At 38.9% G+C, this 22,635-nt stretch overlaps 3 protein-coding genes across 5 annotated transcripts in view; 2 read left to right on the top strand and 1 right to left on the bottom strand.

The window, feature by feature from the left end:
• fancm (FA complementation group M) overlaps nt 1–20,050 on the bottom strand; it is a 49,015-nt gene extending 28,965 nt beyond the window's left edge. The window contains exons 1-4 of one of the 3 annotated variants that reach the window (XM_078277554.1): nt 19,007–20,050; nt 18,755–18,927; nt 17,761–17,838; nt 17,466–17,624 (exon numbers count right to left, since the gene is read on the bottom strand). In XM_078277554.1, coding sequence (XP_078133680.1) covers nt 17,466–17,624; nt 17,761–17,838; nt 18,755–18,927; nt 19,007–19,715 — 1,119 coding nt within the window. In that variant the 5' untranslated portion in view covers nt 19,716–20,050. The remainder of the gene's footprint in view (nt 1–17,465; nt 17,625–17,760; nt 17,839–18,754; nt 18,928–19,006) is intronic. The other 2 variants (XM_078277552.1, XM_078277553.1) reach the window with 2 other exon arrangements.
• On the top strand, nt 1,675–12,900 carry soul3 (heme-binding protein soul3). The gene is made up of 5 exons (XM_078277349.1): nt 1,675–2,250; nt 7,569–7,663; nt 9,103–9,244; nt 9,409–9,592; nt 9,778–12,900. The coding sequence occupies exons 1-5, from the start codon at nt 2,001–2,003 to the stop codon at nt 9,947–9,949; spliced, it is 843 nt and encodes a 280-aa protein (XP_078133475.1). The 5' UTR covers nt 1,675–2,000; the 3' UTR covers nt 9,950–12,900.
• iqcc (IQ motif containing C) lies at nt 20,030–22,562 on the top strand. The gene is made up of 5 exons (XM_078277557.1): nt 20,030–20,183; nt 20,431–20,574; nt 20,657–20,984; nt 21,563–21,684; nt 22,306–22,562. Exons 1-5 carry the CDS (start codon nt 20,079–20,081, stop codon nt 22,339–22,341), a joined length of 735 nt encoding a protein of 244 aa, XP_078133683.1. The 5' UTR covers nt 20,030–20,078; the 3' UTR covers nt 22,342–22,562.
• Nucleotides 22,563–22,635: the final 73 nt, after the last annotated feature.

The raw sequence follows: 22,635 nt of genomic DNA, 5'->3' as shown, positions 1-22,635 counted from the left end.
GTGCCAAATGACAACATCGTTGACGGCAGCCTCACTGATCATGCTCAGCAGGGGCCATGGCTCTAAGTGACGTGGCAAATCACAGAAAAAGTCAGTCTGTAGTCAGTTATTAATAACAAAACCTATACTAAGCTGAATTTTCTGAATACCCCACAATGGGAGGGGCTTAATTGGTGTGTGTGTGTGTGTGTGTGTGTGTGTGTGCGCGCGCATGCATGTAGTATAGGCTGTGTATCAGTGTATGTTTCTGTATTTACAAGCGTGTATTGAAATGGAGACTACCCCACAGTTGATTATATAAAATCCTCTCTACGTGCATGCTGAAGGGTGCAACATGGTGGTTGACTGTTGTAACGACACAGATCAGAGGAAATCCTGCTTAGTCTGTCCTCTAGCGCACAAGCTCAAGTTTGTTTATTATCTTCACAAGGTTATATATTTGTTGACCATCTGCTACAATAAAAGACACATTATTAAAATAATGAAATATGAAAAAAATATGTACCAAAGCATTTATTTAAAAATATTATCATCATCCCTCTTTTTCAGGTCAGGTTTGTGTCCAAATAGTTTATTATGTATTTAAATGTATGTGTATGTGGCCGTGGGTGTGTAGTCTCTCTCCTATTACACTAACGGAGACAGCCATGGTTGTCATGCATACACATGTGAACATGCACACACTCAACTCACTCCCTGCTGCCTTCTACCAACGGGTGGAGTTGTTAAGACATTCATTGATTTCTTAAAGGGTCGGGATGCAAATAATTACATGTGTACGTGCAAGCAGGTGTCACTGCTACAAACAGGGTGTAACATGAGCTAAAGGTGTCCCTGTGACTGAAGGTTGATATAGAAAGTGTAAAACTTCTCTCTCACACACACACACACACACACACACACACACACACACACACACACAAAAAGCTGTTGTTTCATCAACCATGGCTTGTTTAATGAATAGTCAAAACGTTACTAAATGCTAATACATTACAATGACAATCAAATCAACAGAAAATAGAGTTTTAAAAGACAATAAAATAGTAGACGAGAAATACAACTTCTAAACTATTAGTCGGTTGATAATATTCTGTTAATCAACTAATCTATTTTAATAACTCATCAATAATGTAATTTATTAGTCAAGAACAAATGCCAATCCAATCCATGCAAGGGTATCGATGGTTACACCTACATGCAATACAGAGAGGATATGTTGTATCACAATACACAATAAGACAATTGATCAACTTGTTTGATCCTGAAGGAGTGGAGCTCAGGCGAGCGCGGCACTCCAAGGATGTAACCATATCTATGATGCTGCCTAGCTGGCATGGCGGACAGTCGCACTAATATGATTAAGTGATAAAGGAGTTGAATTTATTCTCGTCATTTCAACTTTATTCTCGACATTTCGACTTTATTCTCGAAATGCAAAATAAATTAAAAAAAAATATCTTCCTCCTTATTTTTTTTCCTTTGATGTGGCCCTAATGCTCCGTCGTACAAGTAAATTAGGAACAAATAACAAAATGCATTTGGAGACCACTGCTAAGATGCTGTTGAAGACCTATGCTTTTGTTATTGACATGTTGGCCCCTTTGAGATTACTGGATGAAATGACAGCAGCGGGAGGAGGGGGCGGTTGTAGCAGCGTCACGTGGTACGCTCTCGTCTCCTGTAAACATCGCATTCACCTCCGGCTACGGCGAGGGAGGCGACTTCTTGGTGTTTAGCAAATATAAAAGTGCGCCCGGAGGAGGCCTATGACTAGTTTAAGTCATATATAACATTGCGAATATGCATATGGCTAAATGTGTCAAGGAAAGCTTCGTAGTACCTGGTTTGTGAACCAGAAAGTAACGCTTGTCCTAATCTGGACGAGCAACACGCCGAGGTCCGAAGAAAAACGAAGCGTAAATTCGCCGGCGATTCATACGTGAGTTTCTTGTCAACCCTTTAAGGCTGTTCTTCTGTAGGTACTAGTATTACAAACAGAAATGGATCAAGGTGGCTGCCAAATGAGCGGCGGCGGCGGTGGTGGTGGTGACGGCAGCGGGCAAGACCAACCCGGGGTGATCACACTGGAGGACCTGGAGTCTTTCTCGGAAGACCAACTGACAGACTCGGGCAACGGCAGCCTCGAAGAAGAGGGAAAAACCATGGAGGAAGAGGAAGACGAACACTCAGACCAACTGCTGCAATATTGGCAGAACGTAGCGAGGGGACACCAAGTGGAAGTTTCACAAGGTAACAAATAATAAACACGACGAGGAAAAAAATGAGACATGCAACTCTGAGTCTTTGAGCTAAACAAAACACGTTTGTTTTAGTCTTCTTTGGGATATAAACGTGATGTGTACAGACAAGTGAAAACTAAAGACAGCCATACACTTTTGGGGTACGTTGGCTCAACTTCCTTAAATATGTGTTCACATACACTCAGGTGGTCCGGCGAGTTGCCACAGGGTTGTTCGGCGGGAGTGTCACCAAATGGCCAATTTGTGTGGTGCCCCAGAAAACACAAACTGCTCCTGTGGTTTTTCTATAAATAGTTCCATAACTACCGCAAAAAATGGCAGATCTGTTGTGAATTGCATGGACATTTTGAGATCCTCTTAATGAAAAAGTACAGTGAGGTGTTAGGAATAAGCATTGAATGTACATGTAAATTAGCATTTCTTAAGTCATGAAAATCGTGTTTGTAAGGCACAGCTTTCACTCAGATCCAGTCTACAAAAATCATGGCTTATTGTGTTGTTATCAGGCATTAAATAGCAAATACCTGTTTCCTCATGTGGGTTTAAAGATTCTATTAGGACAGTAAAATCTCACAGACATTATACAAATACAATAGTGATATTATTGTAGGAGTATGGTCTAATACTAAAGCTTATTTCAACCTTGCCTAAAGTTAAAATAGGCAAAAAATGTTCAAACTGTTCAAAGCTGCATCCAATGAAGAGCTGCTCTTTGTTTTGCTGGGGAGTGCGGAGGATAATCTAACAAATAAAATATGCTGTTATAAACACTGGCCACTCACACATTTAGTCCTATTGTAAGAATGTATTTTTACACCTTTTGATTGACATTGTATTGTTTATATAGATATTTTCTTTAAATATATATACATACATCTGTACCTACATTGAGAGCAAAGCTAAACCGGAGTGAAATTGTTTCTATGTATATGTGTATACATACTTGGCCTATAATACTATGATTTGACACTATAGCCTGACACATTAGTAACTCAATGGGGTTACATGGATGTACAAAAAAGCAATTCAATCAAATGTATACTCGACTGTATTGAGTTTAGTACTGTATAACATCATTGGCCTTACGACTTACCTGGAACTTGTAAGGTAAAGCTGACTAAAAGATTGGAAGTTATCACCTTCCACATTTACAGGCTCTATTGACACACAATTTTGTGTGTGTGTGTGTGTGTATTTTTTTTGTTTACTTGTGCTATATTTAGCCTATGACTGCAGATTCACAGGCAGAATGGGGCTTGAGTTTTTTGTCATTTTTAATTGACTGGATTTTCTTTGAACTTTAGGTCAAAGGTTGGCAGGTTGAACACTACAACCATCACACATTTGTATACCACAGTGTGTGAAATAACTGGCGATAAATAAACCGATATTAAAGTGTACTCAGTTGTGCGGAAAGTAATTTAATTCAGTCACTGATATTTCCATGGGCTCATCACCAAAGTCTATTACCATTCTAACATTTTCTCTGGAACATTGTTGAACAATATACCTCAAAAGTATCTGAATTAAAATCTGTTTTTCTTTGCCTTCAATCAATGATCGATTTTGTTGATTTGTAGCTTGAGGAGTCTAAACTTTAACAATTCAATTCCCGCTTCACAGCAATAAAATGCTATTAAAAACTTACTTCCCCGTGTAGGTCACAAAACATTAAAGAGACCATCACAGCCTTCTTTAATAGTTCAACTGGTGTATGGTAGATACCATGGGTTCCCAACCTTTTTGGCATGTACCTCCTTCCTATAAAGCACTGTCTACTTGTGACCCCTCATTACCAGTTTAAAATGCCTATAAGTAAATAAATAAATAAATATATATATATATATATATATATATATATATATATATATATATATATATATATATATATAGAGAGAGAGAGAGAGAGAGAGAGAGAGAGAGAACACACAGTTTTGTGACTGACTGTCTTTCGGGGGTCCTGGCCCCAAGTTGGAAACCACCTGGTTAGGCTATTTGTCACCTAACTACGTGCCCACTTAAAATCCAGTAACACAGACTGGCACATTCATTCTCCTCCCTCTGCTCTTATACCACAGCACTAGTTGAGGACAGTACGAAGTTTCAGACTCTGGGGATTAGCTGTCTTGCCTGTATTGGTACTGGGGTTGTGGCTTCTAAGTCCTGGACGACAATACTGTTGCTAAGGACACAGGCTAAGGCCACACTAAACTCCTTTGCCCTGATAGGGATAAAGTAGGGTGGACAGGGGTGATGTGGGAGCTATGCTTTGCTGCCGGTTTGGGGTTATTTAATTGACTATCATTAGCTATAGCTACAAATTTAATTCCAACGTAGCTACTAACTAGTTGTTTTTACAGTCAAAAATGCCACAACTATATGGTTTAGGTTTAGCAAATTCATTAACAGAGAAAAATGAGACGTACAACTCTGAGTCTTTGAGCGAAACAAAACACGTTTGTTTTGTTCTTCTTTGGGATTTAAACGTGATGTGTACAGACAAGTGAAAGCAACAACTAAAGACACGTGATGTTTGACTTCAGTTAGGGTACTTTGGTTCAACTTCCTTAAGGATGTGTTCACGTATACTCAGTCGCGTGTGAAGAGTCCTCAACTACTAAGGTTGCTTTTCTCCTGGTTTGTGTGGTGTACAGCTCCACCAGCTGTCTCTGGGGGTTCCGTATAATCTTGCTGGAAGTTTTTAAAGTTACAATCTCGAAGATCTTCGTTTCATTATTTTTGGCGGCATCTATAGCGATAATTAGTAATTGCAGGTGCGTTTTTGGCTCTCACAGTACGCTGCTTCACAGAGTTGAAGAGCGAGTCTGTTGTGTTAGCGCCGCCTACCCTCTCTGGCGGATGGAAAAAACGCGTCACTAATTGTGTGCCGCTTGTGATTTTTTTCCTTGAATGTTGACACAGACAGCCAGTTCATAATACTGCAAATATGTAAGCGCTTTCATCAGTTGGGCCAATCACCATCTTTGAGAATATTACTTCAACTATCAGTGTGTTTCTTGCTTTTGCTCCTAGCCCTAAATGTCCGTACCAGCATGTGATGTTGTAGAAAATTATACTTTCCACTAGACTGCTATAAAGCATCCTCAGGACTTCTTTGCTCATGTCATTTCATTTCCTTAAACAAACTTATTTGACTCATGTAGTACAACCTATTAGTACTGTACACAAGCCGTTTACAGACTGTATGATTTTCATGCCTTCTCAGTCTAGCTCTTTGCTTGAAACAAAGACCATATTATTCGCAATGGATATTCACAATGGCTCATTGTAAAGTAAAAGGAGGTCAGATGAGCAGAAATCATCAACTGATGTGGATGCAGGATGGGCTTCTAGCTGGTAAACAAGATGGAATTTATTGCTTTAAAGATCCAGGCCAAGAGCGCTCTCAAAATGGCCATTGCACTGTTTTCAACTTCCCAAGTGAAAAGTTATTGTATAAAACGATGACCTTGTCTTAGTCTCTATTCATAAATATTGATGATAATAAGTGCCTTAGCACACCCAAGAAACTTAAAAACAAATGAAACAGCATGTTCTTCTGCCAAATAAACCTTACTTAACATGACACGCAATAAATACACAGATCTTACGATTCAACCTACTAAACTCAATCAACTGACATCTGATGTGAAACCACAATGGGCCTCAGTCTTGATACATTTGAATACTTTTTCACAATTTCCAACTATTGTGCATTACACATTGCATTGTATTAACTTTACACAAAAGCCACAAATAGACACTCAACACTTACTATAGTGAACTGGACTCTAACCCTACTTATGGGTTTCTTGCAGTTCTGCCAACCCTTCCATTCAAATTCTGAGCTAAATCCATGTGTAGTACTGCTGATAACATTTGAACACTTCCTGTATACGTTTCTGACATAGGTTCAATGTAAAACAAATGCATACATTTTGTATATTATACAGCTAATTTAATAAGAATATGCATTGCACACCCTGCTTGAAAAGTGGTGCCACTGTAGACTATAATGGTATGCAAGGAAAAGTCTGAACCCCATGGAAAGTGTAGTTGTTGAATGGGTTGCGGATTATGAACAGAATATCTCAAAATGATGTGTCAGTTTTCAGTAAAAAATTATGAAAAATTAACATTGCAGACCAGAGGCTAGTGGAACAGTAGCCAGACTGAAAGTGGGACATGAATACAGCCCTGTATTGATTAGAAAGCTCAGGTACAAAAATAAGTGTGTTGACTGTCAGATGAGCAGAAATCATCAACTGATGTGGATGCAGGATGGGGTTCTAGCTGGTAAACAAGATGGAATTTATTCACACTGAGCGGCTCTAGATGTGCTGCCATAGAAACTGATGAGTTTGCCTGGCCTTGTGTGTGCATTACATACCTGTATGTGGGCATAACCATGCAGCGGTTTAAGCAGTGAAATGTTTTCTTCCCCTCCTTGTCTCCTTTATTGAGGTCACACACATAAACTAGCAGGTAATATTTTACTGTCAAAAGTACATGTCAGTACAAGTATAAGCTTGAGTTCATGAGATCCTGCTAAATGAGTTTTGTACTTCTGACACACACACACACACACACACACACACACACACACACACACACGATATGATGACCCAGTTGTCCTCCATGATATTAATTGACAACATGTGATTGAATGGGGTTCACCTTGACTGATTTGTATTTGACAGCTCAACAAAAGAACATAATGGCATTATTTGATCTGACAACATGGGCATAATACTAAAAGAGGCTGGGTTGTGTTAATTCTGTTAGGGTTTAATGTAATGACAACATAGTGGATGAGATGCGAGTAAGGTAGTGAACTCCTATGATTGGATAGAAGTTGCCCCACACAGTTCCATTAGGGGGTAAACTACTTCATGAAGGTTAAGGTAATAGGTGAAATATCATGCACCAGTATTTCAAAAACACTGGTTACTGGCTGTGTGAATACCAATCTATATGTGGCCTTGGGCAGCTTTAGTCAGTGTTCTTTCCATCAGCTCTAATAATCATGACTCTCTGTGACATCCTGGCAGTGCTCTGCCCATCTGGCAGCCTTTTGTCACGAAAACTACCAATGCTGCCTGCCAGTAGATTACTGGAAGTGAGGATGTTTTATACAGATTAGACAGGAGACGGCAAGTGTAGATATGAAGTGAATGGAAAAAAAGTTTGTATGGAAATATACAGTATGTACTGTATGTGGTTAGTATGTGAAAAACGCTCTTGCTCTTATAAAACAATACTTTATTTTTGTACCACCGTTTTAAAGTGTTGTTTGTCTGTTGACAGAAATGGCAGAGCCCATTCGACAGCTAACCACCAACAACCAAGGACGCAGTAACAGAGAACACATCTCTTTCACTCTCCTCACACGCAAAGAGAAGGTATCTATCGCATATTTACTACTTTGACCACGACAAATAACGCATATACACTTTCAGCTTGTGTAACCCCGTCTTTCTATACATGTCCATGGTCTATAAAAAGGGAAAAACTATGACATTTGTTATCTCTTCTGTGCAAGTATGGGTCAGCTATTTATTTTCAACAAGATGACCGTGTCACCCAATACAATAAGCCATTTAAACTCCTTAGGGGGGATATAAATAAAAAGGGCTAATTGGTTTAACTTGAGTTAATTAGTTAATTAAAACTTGGCTGGAAACTGGTTAAACAAAGGACAATCATGGCACCCTATTCTTGGAGAAGGCACGTTGACAGCCAGCAGACCTCAATCAGTAGGTTATACACCTGATCTGTAATGGTGACTGTGCTTAGACTGTCTGAATAAAATGATCAAATAAATATATACTTTTAGTACGAAACAAAGTTATTTTCCTCACTTATTCATGTGTGTGTATACATATTTCAAAAAGTTCTAAGAGATGAATTTGAAGCAGTGACTGTAAAAATAAGATTGGAAGTAATGCTTTAACTGAACATATTTTTCTGGATATTTAACAGTAGGTAAAAGCCAACAGAACATTTACAGTAGTGCTGCACGATAATGGCCAAAATGATAACGATTATTTTAATCAATGTTGTGGTCACGATTATTCATTGATTTTAGGGACTTTTTTTATTTTTTTTATTGCACTTTCACATTTAAATAAACACAGCACTGCTTTCACTTCAATGTTGTGCTACATTCCTGCTAATGTACAAATCTGTGCATCAAAACAATTAGGGCTGGACCCAAATATTTGACTCTTCGGATATTCATTCGTTGTGTAAGTATTGGGTTTTACCAAACCAAAATTACTCTTGAACAGTGAACAACCGTGCATAATGCCAGTTAGTCGTGCTGTTAGTTTAGGAAGTGCTTGATTTGATATGCAGCAGAGTTTTCTATGAGCGGAGCATGCATTTTAAACGTCAATACCATAGTCGGATAATGTTCATTGAATTGTGGGAAGCCAAAATCGTGATCGCGATTAATATTGGATTAATTATGAAGCCCTAATTTACGGTCTGTAAAACTCACTAATGTAGCCGATTAAGCAAAAAATAAAAATCACAGGAGATGCACCAGTAATAATTACACCACCTTGTAAAATGTATTTTGTCCAAATAGAGGTTTATAAATGTTAGGGGTTACTTACAAATCAATCACAAATTTATTTTTCACATTTTGTAGACAGCAATAAGCTTTTCATTTGTCTAGAGTATTTTCTGGCATTCTCGATTCCATTTTCCAGTTTAATAGCAAATGTTACAGATCACAGTTTTATTAGAGGACTCAATTTAATTTACCAACATTATTCATGATTGAGTACCTAAAGTTCTAACTCAGTTTGTCTTTCATCATCTGTACTTTCTACAGTGTGGGGAGCTGCTGTATGAGAAACGTCACTACGAAAAGGGCCACTGGGCTTGTATAACAATGCGTGAGGACACTTATGAACAGAGCATCTGCTATGGTTTTATGAGGATAATGAAATACATCTGCCAGCAGAACTCATTGGGTAAGTCCACAAGCAAGGAACCATCTAACACATACAATCAGGTTCTGTCCCAGCCTTGTCTTCATTTTTATTTGATGATGATAATCTCAAGGCCAGGTACTTTTCAAGCCCGCCTGTAATAATGACAATTGCCTTATTTTTATTTATTTATTTTTTATCTCTAGGGGACTACCTCGGCATGACGCTGCCCATCATTACAGTGGTGCGCACAAATGAGAACCATTCTGTAGTCTCCCATGAGGTCACTGTGGCCTTTTACCTTCCCAGTGAGTATCAGGCCCAGCCCCCACAACCTCAAGACGATGAGATCACCATAGAGATGTGGCCCGCCACTACTGTATACACAAGGTCAGTAGAGAATAAAATAAAAATGACACTTTCCTGAATTAATTCCCTCTTTTTGTTAGCAATGACGGCTAACAATGATTATTTATAATGAATAGTGCTAAAATGAATGCTGCTTGGCCTTTTTCCTGCTTGGAAAATGGACATTTGATTTCTCATACTCATGCACCACTCCCTCCTTCTTCCAGGCCATTTAATGGTCCCACCAATGAAGTGACCATCATTAATCAGATCAATGCCATGGCTGAGCTGCTGGATTCTCCTGGTGCGTATGTCAATGACTCGTTCATTGTGGCCGGTTACACCAACCCCGCTCACATCAACCGTCAGAATGAGATCTGGTTCCTAGAGCGACGCTGAGACACGAGAAGATACAGCATATTAAAAGGAGAATTCCGGTCGATTTCAACACGTAGCTCTGTTGTTTGTAAATTTGGAGAGCTGTCAGTAGCGAGAAAAACGAAAACAGTCGGTGCTGCCTACACCGTGTTATCCTCCTGCTACAGTTAGCAACCAGGAGACCGAAACAGGGCAAGTTTTAAACATGCTTTAAGCCTCTTAACATGTTCGAAATGTCATTAAAAGTGCCTACCCATATGAAGTGATTCCTTCCGACTGAACACAGTGAATCTGACTGCAGTAGATGTGAAAGAAATGCATGAAAGTCGTGCTAATTCAGCTCTGTTTAGTTCCGGTGTTGAAACGGCAAGAAGAGTGCTCCGGGTCTACAAACTACAACACCGAAAAGAGATACAAAAATAGGCATATGTTGATTTTTTTTAAAGTAAGTGCTGTAGTACCACCAGCAAGAGACAATTGAATAATAATAATAATAATAATAATAATAACAATATAATTGAAGTGTTTGGAGACACTGCCTTATTTAATCATTAAATTAATAAATATTTTTGTTGCATCTCTTTTCGGTGTTGTAGTTTGTAGTCGTCTTACTGCCGTCTCAACACAGGAACTAAACAGAGGTATGAATTAGCACGACTTTCATGCATTTCACATCTACTGCAGTCAGATTCACTGTGTTCACTTGGAAGGAATCACTTCACATGAGTAGGCACTTTTAATGACATTTTGAACATGTTAAGAAGCTAAAGCCACGTTTAAAATGTGCCCTGTTTCAGTCTCCTGGTTGCTAACTGTAGACGGTGTAGGCAGCACCGATTGTTTTCATTTTTCTCGCTACTGAGCACTCCAAATTTACAAACAACAGAGCTACGTGTTGAAATCGACCGGAGTCCTCCTTTAAGCAAATTATCTGTGACCCTTGAATCGCATAAGACTCCCTTAACACTGTTGCAGCTCAGCTACAGCCTCAATCTTTAGTCAACACACATCTACCTGAAATGACCACCTAAACAAACCTCAGCCTTTACTCTACCCTCAGTGAATTTTCAATCATGTTCATTTAGATAGATCCTCATTTCACCCATAAAACCTGAACCAAACCACTGCCATACTCTCATGGACACAACCTGTATGTTAAGGTGAAGCATAGCATTTAACTCCTGCTCTTACATTGAAGTGGCTAAAAAGAACTTCACTCAGCACTGTGCCCTCTAGTTAAAAGTTGAAATAGTTTGAACTCTTAGTCCTCTATAAACACAGTGAACATTGTTTGCTGTCGGAAACATGCAACAGCCTGTCTTTTCACAGCAGAAGAGGGTTTTTAGTGGACATGCATATCATGCTCCATTTCTGTTTGTCGCACAGCTACAATGTCTTGTCATGTGGTATAAAAGGGCAATACACACAAACAATAGATTGTCTGTCATTCGCTAGCTTTCTGAGGTCATTTTAATTTGACTGATCCACTGTTTCTTTATCGCTGGACTACATGATTTAATACAGGTTACAATGTGAAGCCAGTCACACGTGCATAAACAGTTACATTGTTCCATCAGTAAGTGCAACATTTACCAGATAACCAACAATAAATGAGCCAGATATTACAGTAGCTGGGCCACTAACATAGCCCAATCTAAGGGTACGTTCAGCCGTTGGTATGGTAGGTTGGGAAGGGGATCTGCAACATGCAACACACCCCGATAGACATCTAGACCAGAAGTGGTGGCTTTAACCATAAATAAGTTCAACACAACAGGCACAGACACTAACTTAGATAATAAACATACATGAATATAATATGTTAATGTGTGTTTGTGCATGAATGTACAGCTACAGAGTAAAAATAAATGATACACTTCTACAAACCAGCAAACCAGCTGAATGACAATCATACCGTACAGTATATATTATATACATCCTTTTCTCTTAAGAAAATGATGCAAGTTAATTCATTCCTCGTTACAAATCTATTCACACATACATAGGAATAGTTACTTAAGTACCTCTTTCTCATGCTCTTTCTTCATGCTACTGTTAGTGAATATGCATTCCCTGCTGAATTGCAAACACTACTGCTGAGATAGAGCACAGAGAATTTCTCTACTGTGATTGTACTCTGTGCTAAATTCTATTTTATTTAAAACTGTTTTTAATGTTCTATCACCAATCTAAGGCGAGTAAAAGAAGTATCTTAGATGATATTCACTATATTTTTAATTAAAACAAACAAATGCAATTCAACAAAAACAAAGTGATACACATCAAACCAGCTCCACCTTGAGTTCACAGTAATGTAGGAATGTTTCTGGTTTGAAAAAATGTACAAAATGAAATAATGGAAATAATAAAAATAATTATAAAAAAAAAAAAAAAAAACGAAAAATGTACATTTACTGCTTGGGTGCAAGTGAACTAAAACTGGAAGTGAACTAGCCAAATCATCACTGTGTGATATACTAGGACAGGGGCATCCTATGAAACGCTTAGGCGGTCAATTATGACGCCTATTAAATGTGTGTACAAAAAGTGAAATTCAGCTCAAAGTTGGTTTCATTTTACTTAATCCACATAAAAATGTAAAACAAAGAAATTAACTGCTAAAAATGTAGTATTGGGTTGGGAAGGTTGCCCAGTCTTAAAGTCAAGCAGTTTGCTTGACTTCAAGACATCCAAAGAATTTATTTTGCATTAAATGATTGTAAAGTTGAAATGATACTCTATCACAACTGTAGTGTAAAGTAAACACTTGTGAAGCCATGACACACATGGGTTGGTTTTCCCTTTAAGAGCCTGGTTATATGGAAACACCAAGTGTGAGGATTTCTTTTTTTTCTTTCTTTCTTTTTTCTCATTGTTTTAGTGTTTTGCAAAAGTGTGCTGTAATGTGAAAATGTGCAACAGCAAGAGCTACTGTGGTTCTTTGTTCAATAAAAATGTGCTTGTCTCCTGTATTTTGAAATGTACAGGGATTATTTGACTTATATGCACAATACATACACGTTTTACATCATTTTGCGAGTATTACTGCAGGAGCTCATGATGAAACTCTTAATTTTGAGTATTCATTATCATCCCTTGCCAAATGCAATCTGAATTATTGGGAAAGAGCAAAAATAAAATCTCTACATAGGCCTTCATAGGCTATTAAATAAATCCTCCCAGTGTGAAATGTGAAATGTACATGTAGTTTACAATTTATTGTTTTACTAATGTATAATATAAAAAACTTAAAAAATCTGCTTCATATACATACATACCCAACAAGTACTGTATACTTACTACAGCATTATATTATTATTTAGGTATTTCTTCCTTTTTTTATGGGCTCAAATGTGGCAAACAAAAGGGGTCACACCCTACTTTGTTCATACATATAGCATAACCCATTTTTACAAGAAGAACTGGTGCTCAGTTACTGGAGCATAGTAACATGATGAGGATCCAACACACACAATAGTATATCAGAGTACAGCCTGTTGGACAATACAGTACACTGCATTGTCTGATGGGAATAGACGTGCAATATGAAAAAACAGAACTTGCACATTTGTTTAAGTAAATAACAAAACAAAAAAATTAAACAAATTACTTTCAATTTATGTGGAATGCCACTAGAACATAAGCCCTAAATTACACCATCATTGTCCATTACAACATAACACAGAGTGTGAAACTTTATGATGGATATATATCTCAGCTCTGGCTTGGACACGGTGGCCCAGATGTTCACTCACATTAAACGCATTGTCTATAAAACCTCTATCCATGCTCAATCACAATCACAATGCTGAGGCACAAAATAACAGGAGGCTGCTTTAATGGTGATAAGGACAAATACTGGTCTCTCTAATCTCTGTGATAAAAGGGGCCCCAAACTAAAGGAAAAACCCACGACAGAGCCCCAAAAACCTGTCTGCATGACTGGTTCATTTTTCTACAATCACAATCATTAAATTCTGCCTGAATGACTGCAGTGATGCTCATTTTACACCTGACTGCAGTGTTACCTCTATGTTGTGTCCTGTCTGGCCAAATTACGGCAGGGCAGTGGGAAATGGAGGTTAACAAGCAAGTTGCAGACGCCATACGGTTAGGGGGTAATATGAAGACAAGGTGAAAGATGAAAGTCAATCCAATTAAAGAACAAGCAAGAAGGGTTCTATTATTACAAACAATCTAAAAGGGAGGGATGAAAAGACACAAAGAGACCCAACAGAGCTAATGTACAATAGGTCTAAACTCTCAAATGCAGGTGTCACATTCCAGCTGTCCAGCTAGTTGAGACAGATGAGGTGTAGTTTACAGAACAGTACACACAGACAGTAAACCAACCCCATGACAAGGAGAGTGAGCCTGTAGGGTCCATAATAATAATTAACCATTTAGTCCACCACCAGCACTGAAAGCCAGACCATCGAGTGTGACAGGATGTTGCTTTCAAGATAAATCAATTAATTTAATATTAACTGACCGAGTACAAACCACACAGCCAGAGGGAATGTGATGCTGAGAAACAGATCACAGCTGAGGGTTTTCTACAACAGAAGCAAGCAAACAGTGACCACAAGGTGGAAGCAAAGCACCAAAAACAAGATGTCACATGCTCTATAAACCTAAACAAACATGACCAATGGGGGAATATAAAACTAACTTTTGTCTAAGTTTGAATGAGTTTGTCGACTGGTATGTAGGTGTATTTATTACGAATATCAATCAGACAATGAAAATATCACAATAAAGACTGACTGAAAGAATTAATGAGAGGTGGAAAGTAACAAAATACATTTACTGACATTACTGTATTGAGTAGTTTTGTTGTGTATTTTGTATTTTTCAAAGTAGTTTTTAAAATCTGTAATTTAGCTGTAATAAGCTGTTTTAAACGGGTAATAGAAAGCGCAAAACGGCACTGAAAAGGCGACAATTTAAAAAGGAGAGCTCTAGAACGTGACGCGGACAGATTCACTTTTTCTTTTTTTAGCAAAACGCCAAATGAAGACGATAAAACGGTTAAGCTAAGTTAGTTAGGAGAAATGCAGGATGCTAGCGGTCTTGCAAAGCAATACAACCAAAGAATTTCTAATAAGGGAAGAAGTTCCACTGTCGTTACTTCCGGCTTCTGAACTGGTTGCAGTTCCACCAGAGTTCCATATAGGGGGCACTCACAGGCTGGGTGCAGAATTAATGGGACTCTATGGAGCTATACCCCTCAAAATCCACTTTTCTGAGGATATCATTTTTTGTCTAGTAATTTGAATGTTGCATTCGAAAGGGGAGGCTAAGAAAATACACACTGCTGGGTGTTAGATTTTTTTAAAGTGGCTTTTTTGTTCTAAAAAGCCTTATAAAATGTCAATAACGTCATACACATATACGGCCAGAGATACAGCTTTACGGCAAGCTCTGAGTCGCTTCCTTTGTTCTCTCGAAGCATCGACAACACAGCTGACAGGTTATGTTTTGAAGACCACGCCGAAATATTCACTCTGACATTCTGGTTCTGCTTCGGATGCCGTCAAGCGGGATCGCCGATCTTTCACTGACCAATCAGCATTCATTAGCAGAATGCTAGCGTGTTATGGGCAACAACGACTCAACCTGTAAGAAATCGAAAGGACATAAGTACTCGTTCATTCAACTTTCGACCTATAATCCATGTTGAACTTGCAAAAACTACAATCAAATCTGAGATTTCTCAACGACACAAATTTAGCCGTCTAGCTCCATAGAGTCCCATTCATTTTGCACTGGCTCACTGGATCACCCCCAGTGGAACTCTGGTGGAACTGCAACCAAATTTGGTACAATGGGGCTGAATAGGGAGTGGAAAGGCTTTCCGTAGACCGGCTTTGATACAACGTTGCCTGCAAACCAGCGTTTATGTTTATGAATCAAATGTTTTCAGCAGCTACTAGTCCAGTTTGCTGCTAACAGTGACAATGAAGAGCCAGTAACGTTACCAAGCACCAGCTATATGAACCCATAACTCCAGTTTGGGCAGGTAGGGTTGCTCATTGACTGAATATTATAAGCATTAATAAGAGTGTGGTGTAGACCTGCCCTATATGAAAAATGCCCTGGGATAATTAATGATCAGATGCCAGATGATTTGGCACTACCATAGTGAAACTGATTTGACTTGATCAGAAAGCTTTGTAAAAAGGAAAGATTTGTGCTGAGAATTATGACAATTTATAAAATGTGATTTAGTGTCAGAAGCAGAGCCAGTAGTGTGCATTAGGGATAGCTGCTGTCAGTGTGGAAGGTACATCTCCTGTAAGCTATTGTATCACAGCGTGTGAACAAGCAAACATGATCAGATTAGTAACAATATAATCATTTTTTATGCCCAATTACTTGTGACCCAATATGCCTTTATCCTCGAAATTATGATAGTAAATATACAAAGCCCACGACTGAAAGGGAAGAGAAAGTTATATGAAATATTATTCAAAGGAAAAATAGATTATGGTGTCATTAGAAAGTGCAATACAATGTATCTTGTTCTTTATTTAATTTCAAGTTTTGGATATCTGTGATTACTTATTTGCACAGAAAATAGATTCTGATATTGTTGAACATCATTGGGTTGTTGTTAGGAAGTTAACTTTTCTAATAAATCTACATTGTGAAGCAACACTTGGAAATAGTGATATTTTACAAAAAATACACTGAATTACGAGGCTGTAGAGAACAGGGCGCTACATGGGAGAGATCCCCCCGCCCCGTTTTACAGTTGTTTTTTTTATGTTACTAAGTAACTTTTACTTAAAGTACATTTTAAATGAACTACTTATTACTTTTACTTGAGTAATTTTTCAGATAGGTAATTTCACTTGTACTTAAGTAATATTTCATCAAAGTATTGGTACTTTTACTTGAGTACAATTAGTACTTTTTCCACCTCTGGAATTAATATAGCAGTTAAGTAGTGAAAGAAATCCTTTCTTGGTGCTGGTATTGTATAAAAAAGTGACATTCTTTATATCCCCTAAACTCTGATTGTTATGTCAGATGTTTATTTGTAGCAAACTAATGTTACAGCTCAGCGGAGGAGGAAGCCATTAATATTTACATCTCGCCGGTCACGAGCACGAGCTTCTCGTCCATGAGTATGCTTTTTTCTGCGCGGTGATACTGTAGGTTGGTGTAGTTCCGTAGACAGAAAAGAGTTCCTACATGGAACTGCTCACAACCAGGTCTGTGGATTATCTTGAGTAAACGGGTAATGATTTGTATTGATATGAAAGGAGACATTGCTGTTGAGTTTTTCAAATGTATGTTTTGGTGCTTTGAGCACCATAAGTGCAATCTAGTTCTATTGTATTCGAGAGAAGGCAGACATCTTTACGGCCGATATCTTCAACACTGGGCAACTCACACCAAAACAATCTAGATTGATAAATAGCACTAGAGATAAGAGGAAACATATGTATTTTTGATTTTGGAGGGGAACTGTCACATTAAAGATAAAAAGGAGTTTTGCTAAATATTATGCTAAATTGCTTGTGCCTACCTGCAGGTAGCGCACCTGGTGAGCAGAAAGGGCCTCTCCCAGAGGAACCACCACTTTCTCCAAACTGCGCTGGTGGGAATGGGCCTGGATGTCTGGGCTCTCTTCTGAACGCAGCTCAATGTGGGAAATGAGCAAATTAGAGATCACTGACTGCACCGACTGCAGGGATAGAGTAACAGAGGAAAGATGGAATCGGATTTGAGATTAGTTAAATGGAGCATTTTTATTATTAGGTCACATGAGGCTGTTGAAAAAAAAAAAAAGTATAGACACAGATATGATATATTGTTCCTACCTTTGTATCTCCCCCTGGAGTTGCACTAAGGGCAAGGATGCGGAATTGCAGAGTCTGGCTGCAGAGCTGTCTGATCACCTGAGTAACAGGGAGAAGAGCAAGTACAAGACATTGTTAGAACTTTATTGCCATAGTTCAAATATTGTACTAACTAAAAGTGTTAGAATGCAACCCTAAAGAGGCACCCCCTGCTAGGAAATAGAAGTGGAAGAATAGTTAAAGGCCTCAATCACCGTCAGCGGTGAAAGTAACTAAGTACACTTTTACTAAGTACTTTTATTCAAGTACTGTACGATGAACAAATTTGAGTCTTTCCATTTTATGATACTTTATAGATTAAACTACCCCGCAGTACATAAAGTAAATAAATGAGCTCCACCTTTATCAGCTGCAACATCAAAGTTTGTAATCAAACTATTTCAAAGTATTTTGAAATTGACCATTGTGCATAATAAGTAATTTTACTTTTGGTACTTTAAGTGCATTTTGAGGCAAATACTTTTGTACTTTTACTTACTTAGGATTTTGAATGCAAGACTTTTACTTGTAACAGAGTATTTCTACGCTGTGGTATTACTACTTCAATCATATAAACATTGCCATGAGCTCAATGTGCTCATTGATTTGCAATATTGCCCACGATTGTCTAGTAGTACAACCAGAGACTTTATGTGGAATGCTACCTTGGTATACAGTATTTTGTCACCCAATCACACTAGGAAATAAACTAATAAAAGTGGATAAAGTTTCATACTGCTGTCAAGACACAAAGCCTCCATTATCTGCAACAGACTTCTTTACAACACCATTTCAAGAGTGAGTGTTACTTTGTGAGGAGATATTTTTGGTGGATTATTACTTTAAAACCACTTTATTGGAGGTTCACAAGCAGAATTGAACTTGGCAAGTAAAATATAACCTGAAAATATAGTCAGCAGTGACATGTAACTGAATTGAACGACAAGCTGTAATCATTAGTGACAGATTTGTTTACCTGACTGTAGGCATGGTTGCCCTGCGCCTTGTGGGCTTCATCGATCACCACACACTTAACCTGCTGGGCAGGACAGGTTTCTCTGGACAGATCGTTCACCATGACCTGAGGGGTGAGGAAGAAGACGCGCTTGGTCCTCCACACCACCTGTCTATGCTTTGCTGCTGTTGTGCCTGCGGATAAGGAGACTCTTGTTAATAAAGGCTAAAAGAAGAAAGATGGGTGTCATGGTTTTTATGTCATGATTGTTACCTGTCAGCTCAGCCATGTGTGCCTGTGGGATCCCCATCACTTTATAACAGGCCTCAATCTGCTGTGCCACCAGAGGTTTGGTGGGAGCCATAAACACAATCTTCCCCGATGGATACCAGCGGTAGAAGTTGTACATAACCACAGAGGCTATAAAGGTCTTTCCCAGACCAGTGGGAAGACACACTAGCGTGTTCTGAAACAGAGCAGCTTCTGATATCTTCAGCTGGTACTCCCGGATGGGATAGTTGGTGGGGTAAATCCATACCTGAGCTGAGGAGCTGTCAAGGCCAGGGAAGTCTGGGTATGTTTGCCCACCTGACGGGATGGGAGAGAGGCCAGTGGTCTCTGTTCCTACAGGGTTGTCATACTGAAAATAGTTAGCATTGCCAAGGTGTAGGCTCTTTTCAGCTTCATAAACAGCGACCACCATCAGATCATCGTCGTCATCTTGATCTTCATACGCAGGTTTAGGGTCCTCTGTCCTTACCGGGTTCACTGTTGTGTGTGTGGACTCCTGACCTATTTGAGCCCATAGGCGATTTTGAGGAGGGTGTGTTGTAGTTACCTGCACAGTGTTGCTTGGGGTTGTTCTGCGCCGTCCAGCGGCTTTCTTGTCATCTTTGTTCGGTTGAACAACTTTGTTTTGAGGGACGGATGCACCCCAAGTCTGGAACAACGTCCTCTGATTTGAACCACTACTCATTTTCATTAGTTTTGGCGGAAAACTTTGAGAAAAAGTGCCATGTGATGAGCAGCAACATTGCAAACTGAATACCGGGTATACAACACAGGGTCACTTCCGCCCACGTTTTACCAAAATATAACAAAACATACAGAACGATGGTTTTACTCCAATCATATCGGTCGTTTAAATACAGTTTCAATTGTAAAGCAAACAATATTGCCCTGTATTGTATTTACGGCAGTATATTAAGCTAAGAGCTAAGCCGGAACACCGGCACACGTACCGTTAGTAACATTAAACAAGGAGGCTTTTATTCTTTTGTGTGTGACACCGGAACAAAATCAAAAGTTTGAGTTAATCTCCCGCTCTCATGTAATAGATCCATGAATGTTACGCATGTTCCCCTTGTATGTACTGTCTGTGATGTTACGCTATCCTGTTACCATAGCAATGGATAGAAGCAAATGGGAGAAGATACTCACCTGTTTTCAGGTAATGAGGTTATCTAATTAGCCTACTTTTAAGCTGTAAAACACCAAGTTGCGTCTTTATAGCTGCAGTGTTTCAAGTCAGTTGCTTTTTTTTGCTAGTTCGGGTTGTTTAGCTGATTTCGCTAACTCTGTAATACGGCTGCTAATAGTAGCTATTGTTGTTATCGTTGACGTAACTAAAGTTAGCTAGTTATTGAGGGCCAGCTACCGTTTACCATTACTGTAGCTAACTCTCCTCTCCTCGGTAGGCATCTGCACGTGGATACTTGGTGAGAAACGAAGTCCGTCGTGCGCGAGAAGACTTTGAGGACATCGTGAAAGAGATAGATGGAGGCTTGGCCCATGTAAAGTGGAGGGAGACGGTCATCCCCATTCCCCACTTCTCATACACTGTAAGTAACTGAAAATGTTGTGAGAGTGTGAGTTAATTAGTTTATCGGTGCTTTTCTCATGCTTTTGCTCATGCATCTTCAGGACGGCCCATTTCTACGAGCTAGCAGCTCTGCCAGCAAAGCTTCAAATCCAGAACTAGATGTCTGTGCCAGTTGCCCGAGACCATCATCAGCATCCTTATCAGAGGAGAGAGGAGGTCACCGGGTCCTGCTGGAGAAGATAGAAGCAGAGAGAGATGATTCACAATCCAAAGGACAGACCCCTGTTTCTAATGACTATTTCCACAGCAGCAACGTTAGAGAGAATGAAGAGGGACAGAAAGAGAGCACTGTGGGGGAGAAAGATGGAGACTCCACCACCGTCTGGAGCAGTTTGGAGTTGGACATGAACTATGGTCACTCTCACAAAGGTTGTGCACATAACCATAGTAGTTCCCTATTCATTGTTATTGAAATGAGATCACTTATATTTTGTTTGTCTCCATACTGTATATCATTTTTTGTTTATAACAGAGGTACAATGTTGCATCTTATTTGGGGCTTTAACTAACAACTACTCAAACAATCATTTAAGCCTATGAAATAAAAAAATAGCACTAATCTTGTTGTGTAAGCACTGCAAACAATATCCATCCACCAATTAGTTGAGTACGGAGTATAGGCCTTGGTTTTCTTAAAATAGATACACAGATAGAAAACTGCCATTGGGTTGACATTATTACTAGTTTTAATTATTTGAGACCGTGACCTACTTCAGTTGTTTTGTTTAACTTCAAGAAAATTGTCTAAATGGGAGCAATAGCATTGCGTACAAGTTCATTTACCTCACCACATTTTCACTTTTAAAAAAGCAAAAAGAAAAGATGAATGATGAATGTAAATTTGACTTTTGTGTAAAACACATGTACTTGTGTGGGTTGCAAACAGATGTGTGACCTATAGATTAGATGCCTTATCAGTCATTTTGAATTTGCCATCCCTCCTTCAGGTCCCCAGCAATACTGCTTGGCTCAGGAGGTGCCCTGTACCCCAGAGGCCTTGCGTCTCCATAGAAACACCCTGACCATGGAGCTGGTCTGGCTCCAACAGGCCATTGGCAGCAGGAAAAAGGTAAGCTGGAGATAGAGGGAAATGTGGTATTTCCCTGCATTTATTCTGAAGTGGCAGTCTCATGCTGTTAAAAAAAAAAAATGCCTCTGCTGCAAGACAAAATTTATTTAGTGACCTCCAAAATAAGTCAGTACATAGGAACCAAGAAGCATCAGTTCTAGACAAAAAAACCCTACTTTGTAAGTATCCGTACCTGAATGATAACCACAGTGTATTTGCAGTGTCAGTAGCTACTTATTGAACACAATCAACATGTCCAGAAGGCTGTGAAGCAGCACGGATACTGTAGCTGCAGTATGTACATGATTCAGTCTGTTTTTTCCCTCTACAATCCAGCCTGTGTATTGGGGGCATACATCTGTAATACTTTTTTAGCATATTTAGCTGCCTTCAACCTTTTGTTCTGTGTACCAGTTGAATCCCTTAATTTATCTTTTAAGTAGTTAACTTACATCCCGCATCACTGCTAGCACCCTGCAGCTCCAGAGGATGTAAAGGTGCTAAGATGTGGAGTAATGTGCACAAAGAACACTCATTGTAAACCCAGCTCACCCAATGTATAACTTGGCAGTAAATTAACTTTTAATGAGTTTTTTTTTCCTTCTTTCTTCTCCTCTACAGTACTTGTCACTGAAGGATAGTCTGAGCGTATCCTGACAGCAGAAGTAATCTGAACTGGACTTGATAATGTATGACTGAAGGCCTGTTTTCTATCAATTAACTAAACTCATTAAAGTAGTAGTTTTTAAGCTATTTTTGTACATAGACACTGTAAATAAATTTCTTTTCTTTGGTATTTATTGCGTGTTTGACAAATCCTGTACGTTGTGTATGTTATTTGTGAAAAAAATGAATAAATTGTATATTTTTCTTCTTTCTGCTGTTGTTGCCACTGCAGTGGTTTCGCTGATATTGGTTCCATAAATTGTGAGAGGGACAGGTAGTTACTGT

This window comes from Sander vitreus, chromosome 20 (genome assembly GCF_031162955.1).
Source record: "Sander vitreus isolate 19-12246 chromosome 20, sanVit1, whole genome shotgun sequence".
Classification (NCBI taxonomy): Eukaryota; Metazoa; Chordata; class Actinopteri; order Perciformes; family Percidae; genus Sander; species Sander vitreus.
This window is presented reverse-complemented; position numbering and strand designations above follow the sequence as displayed.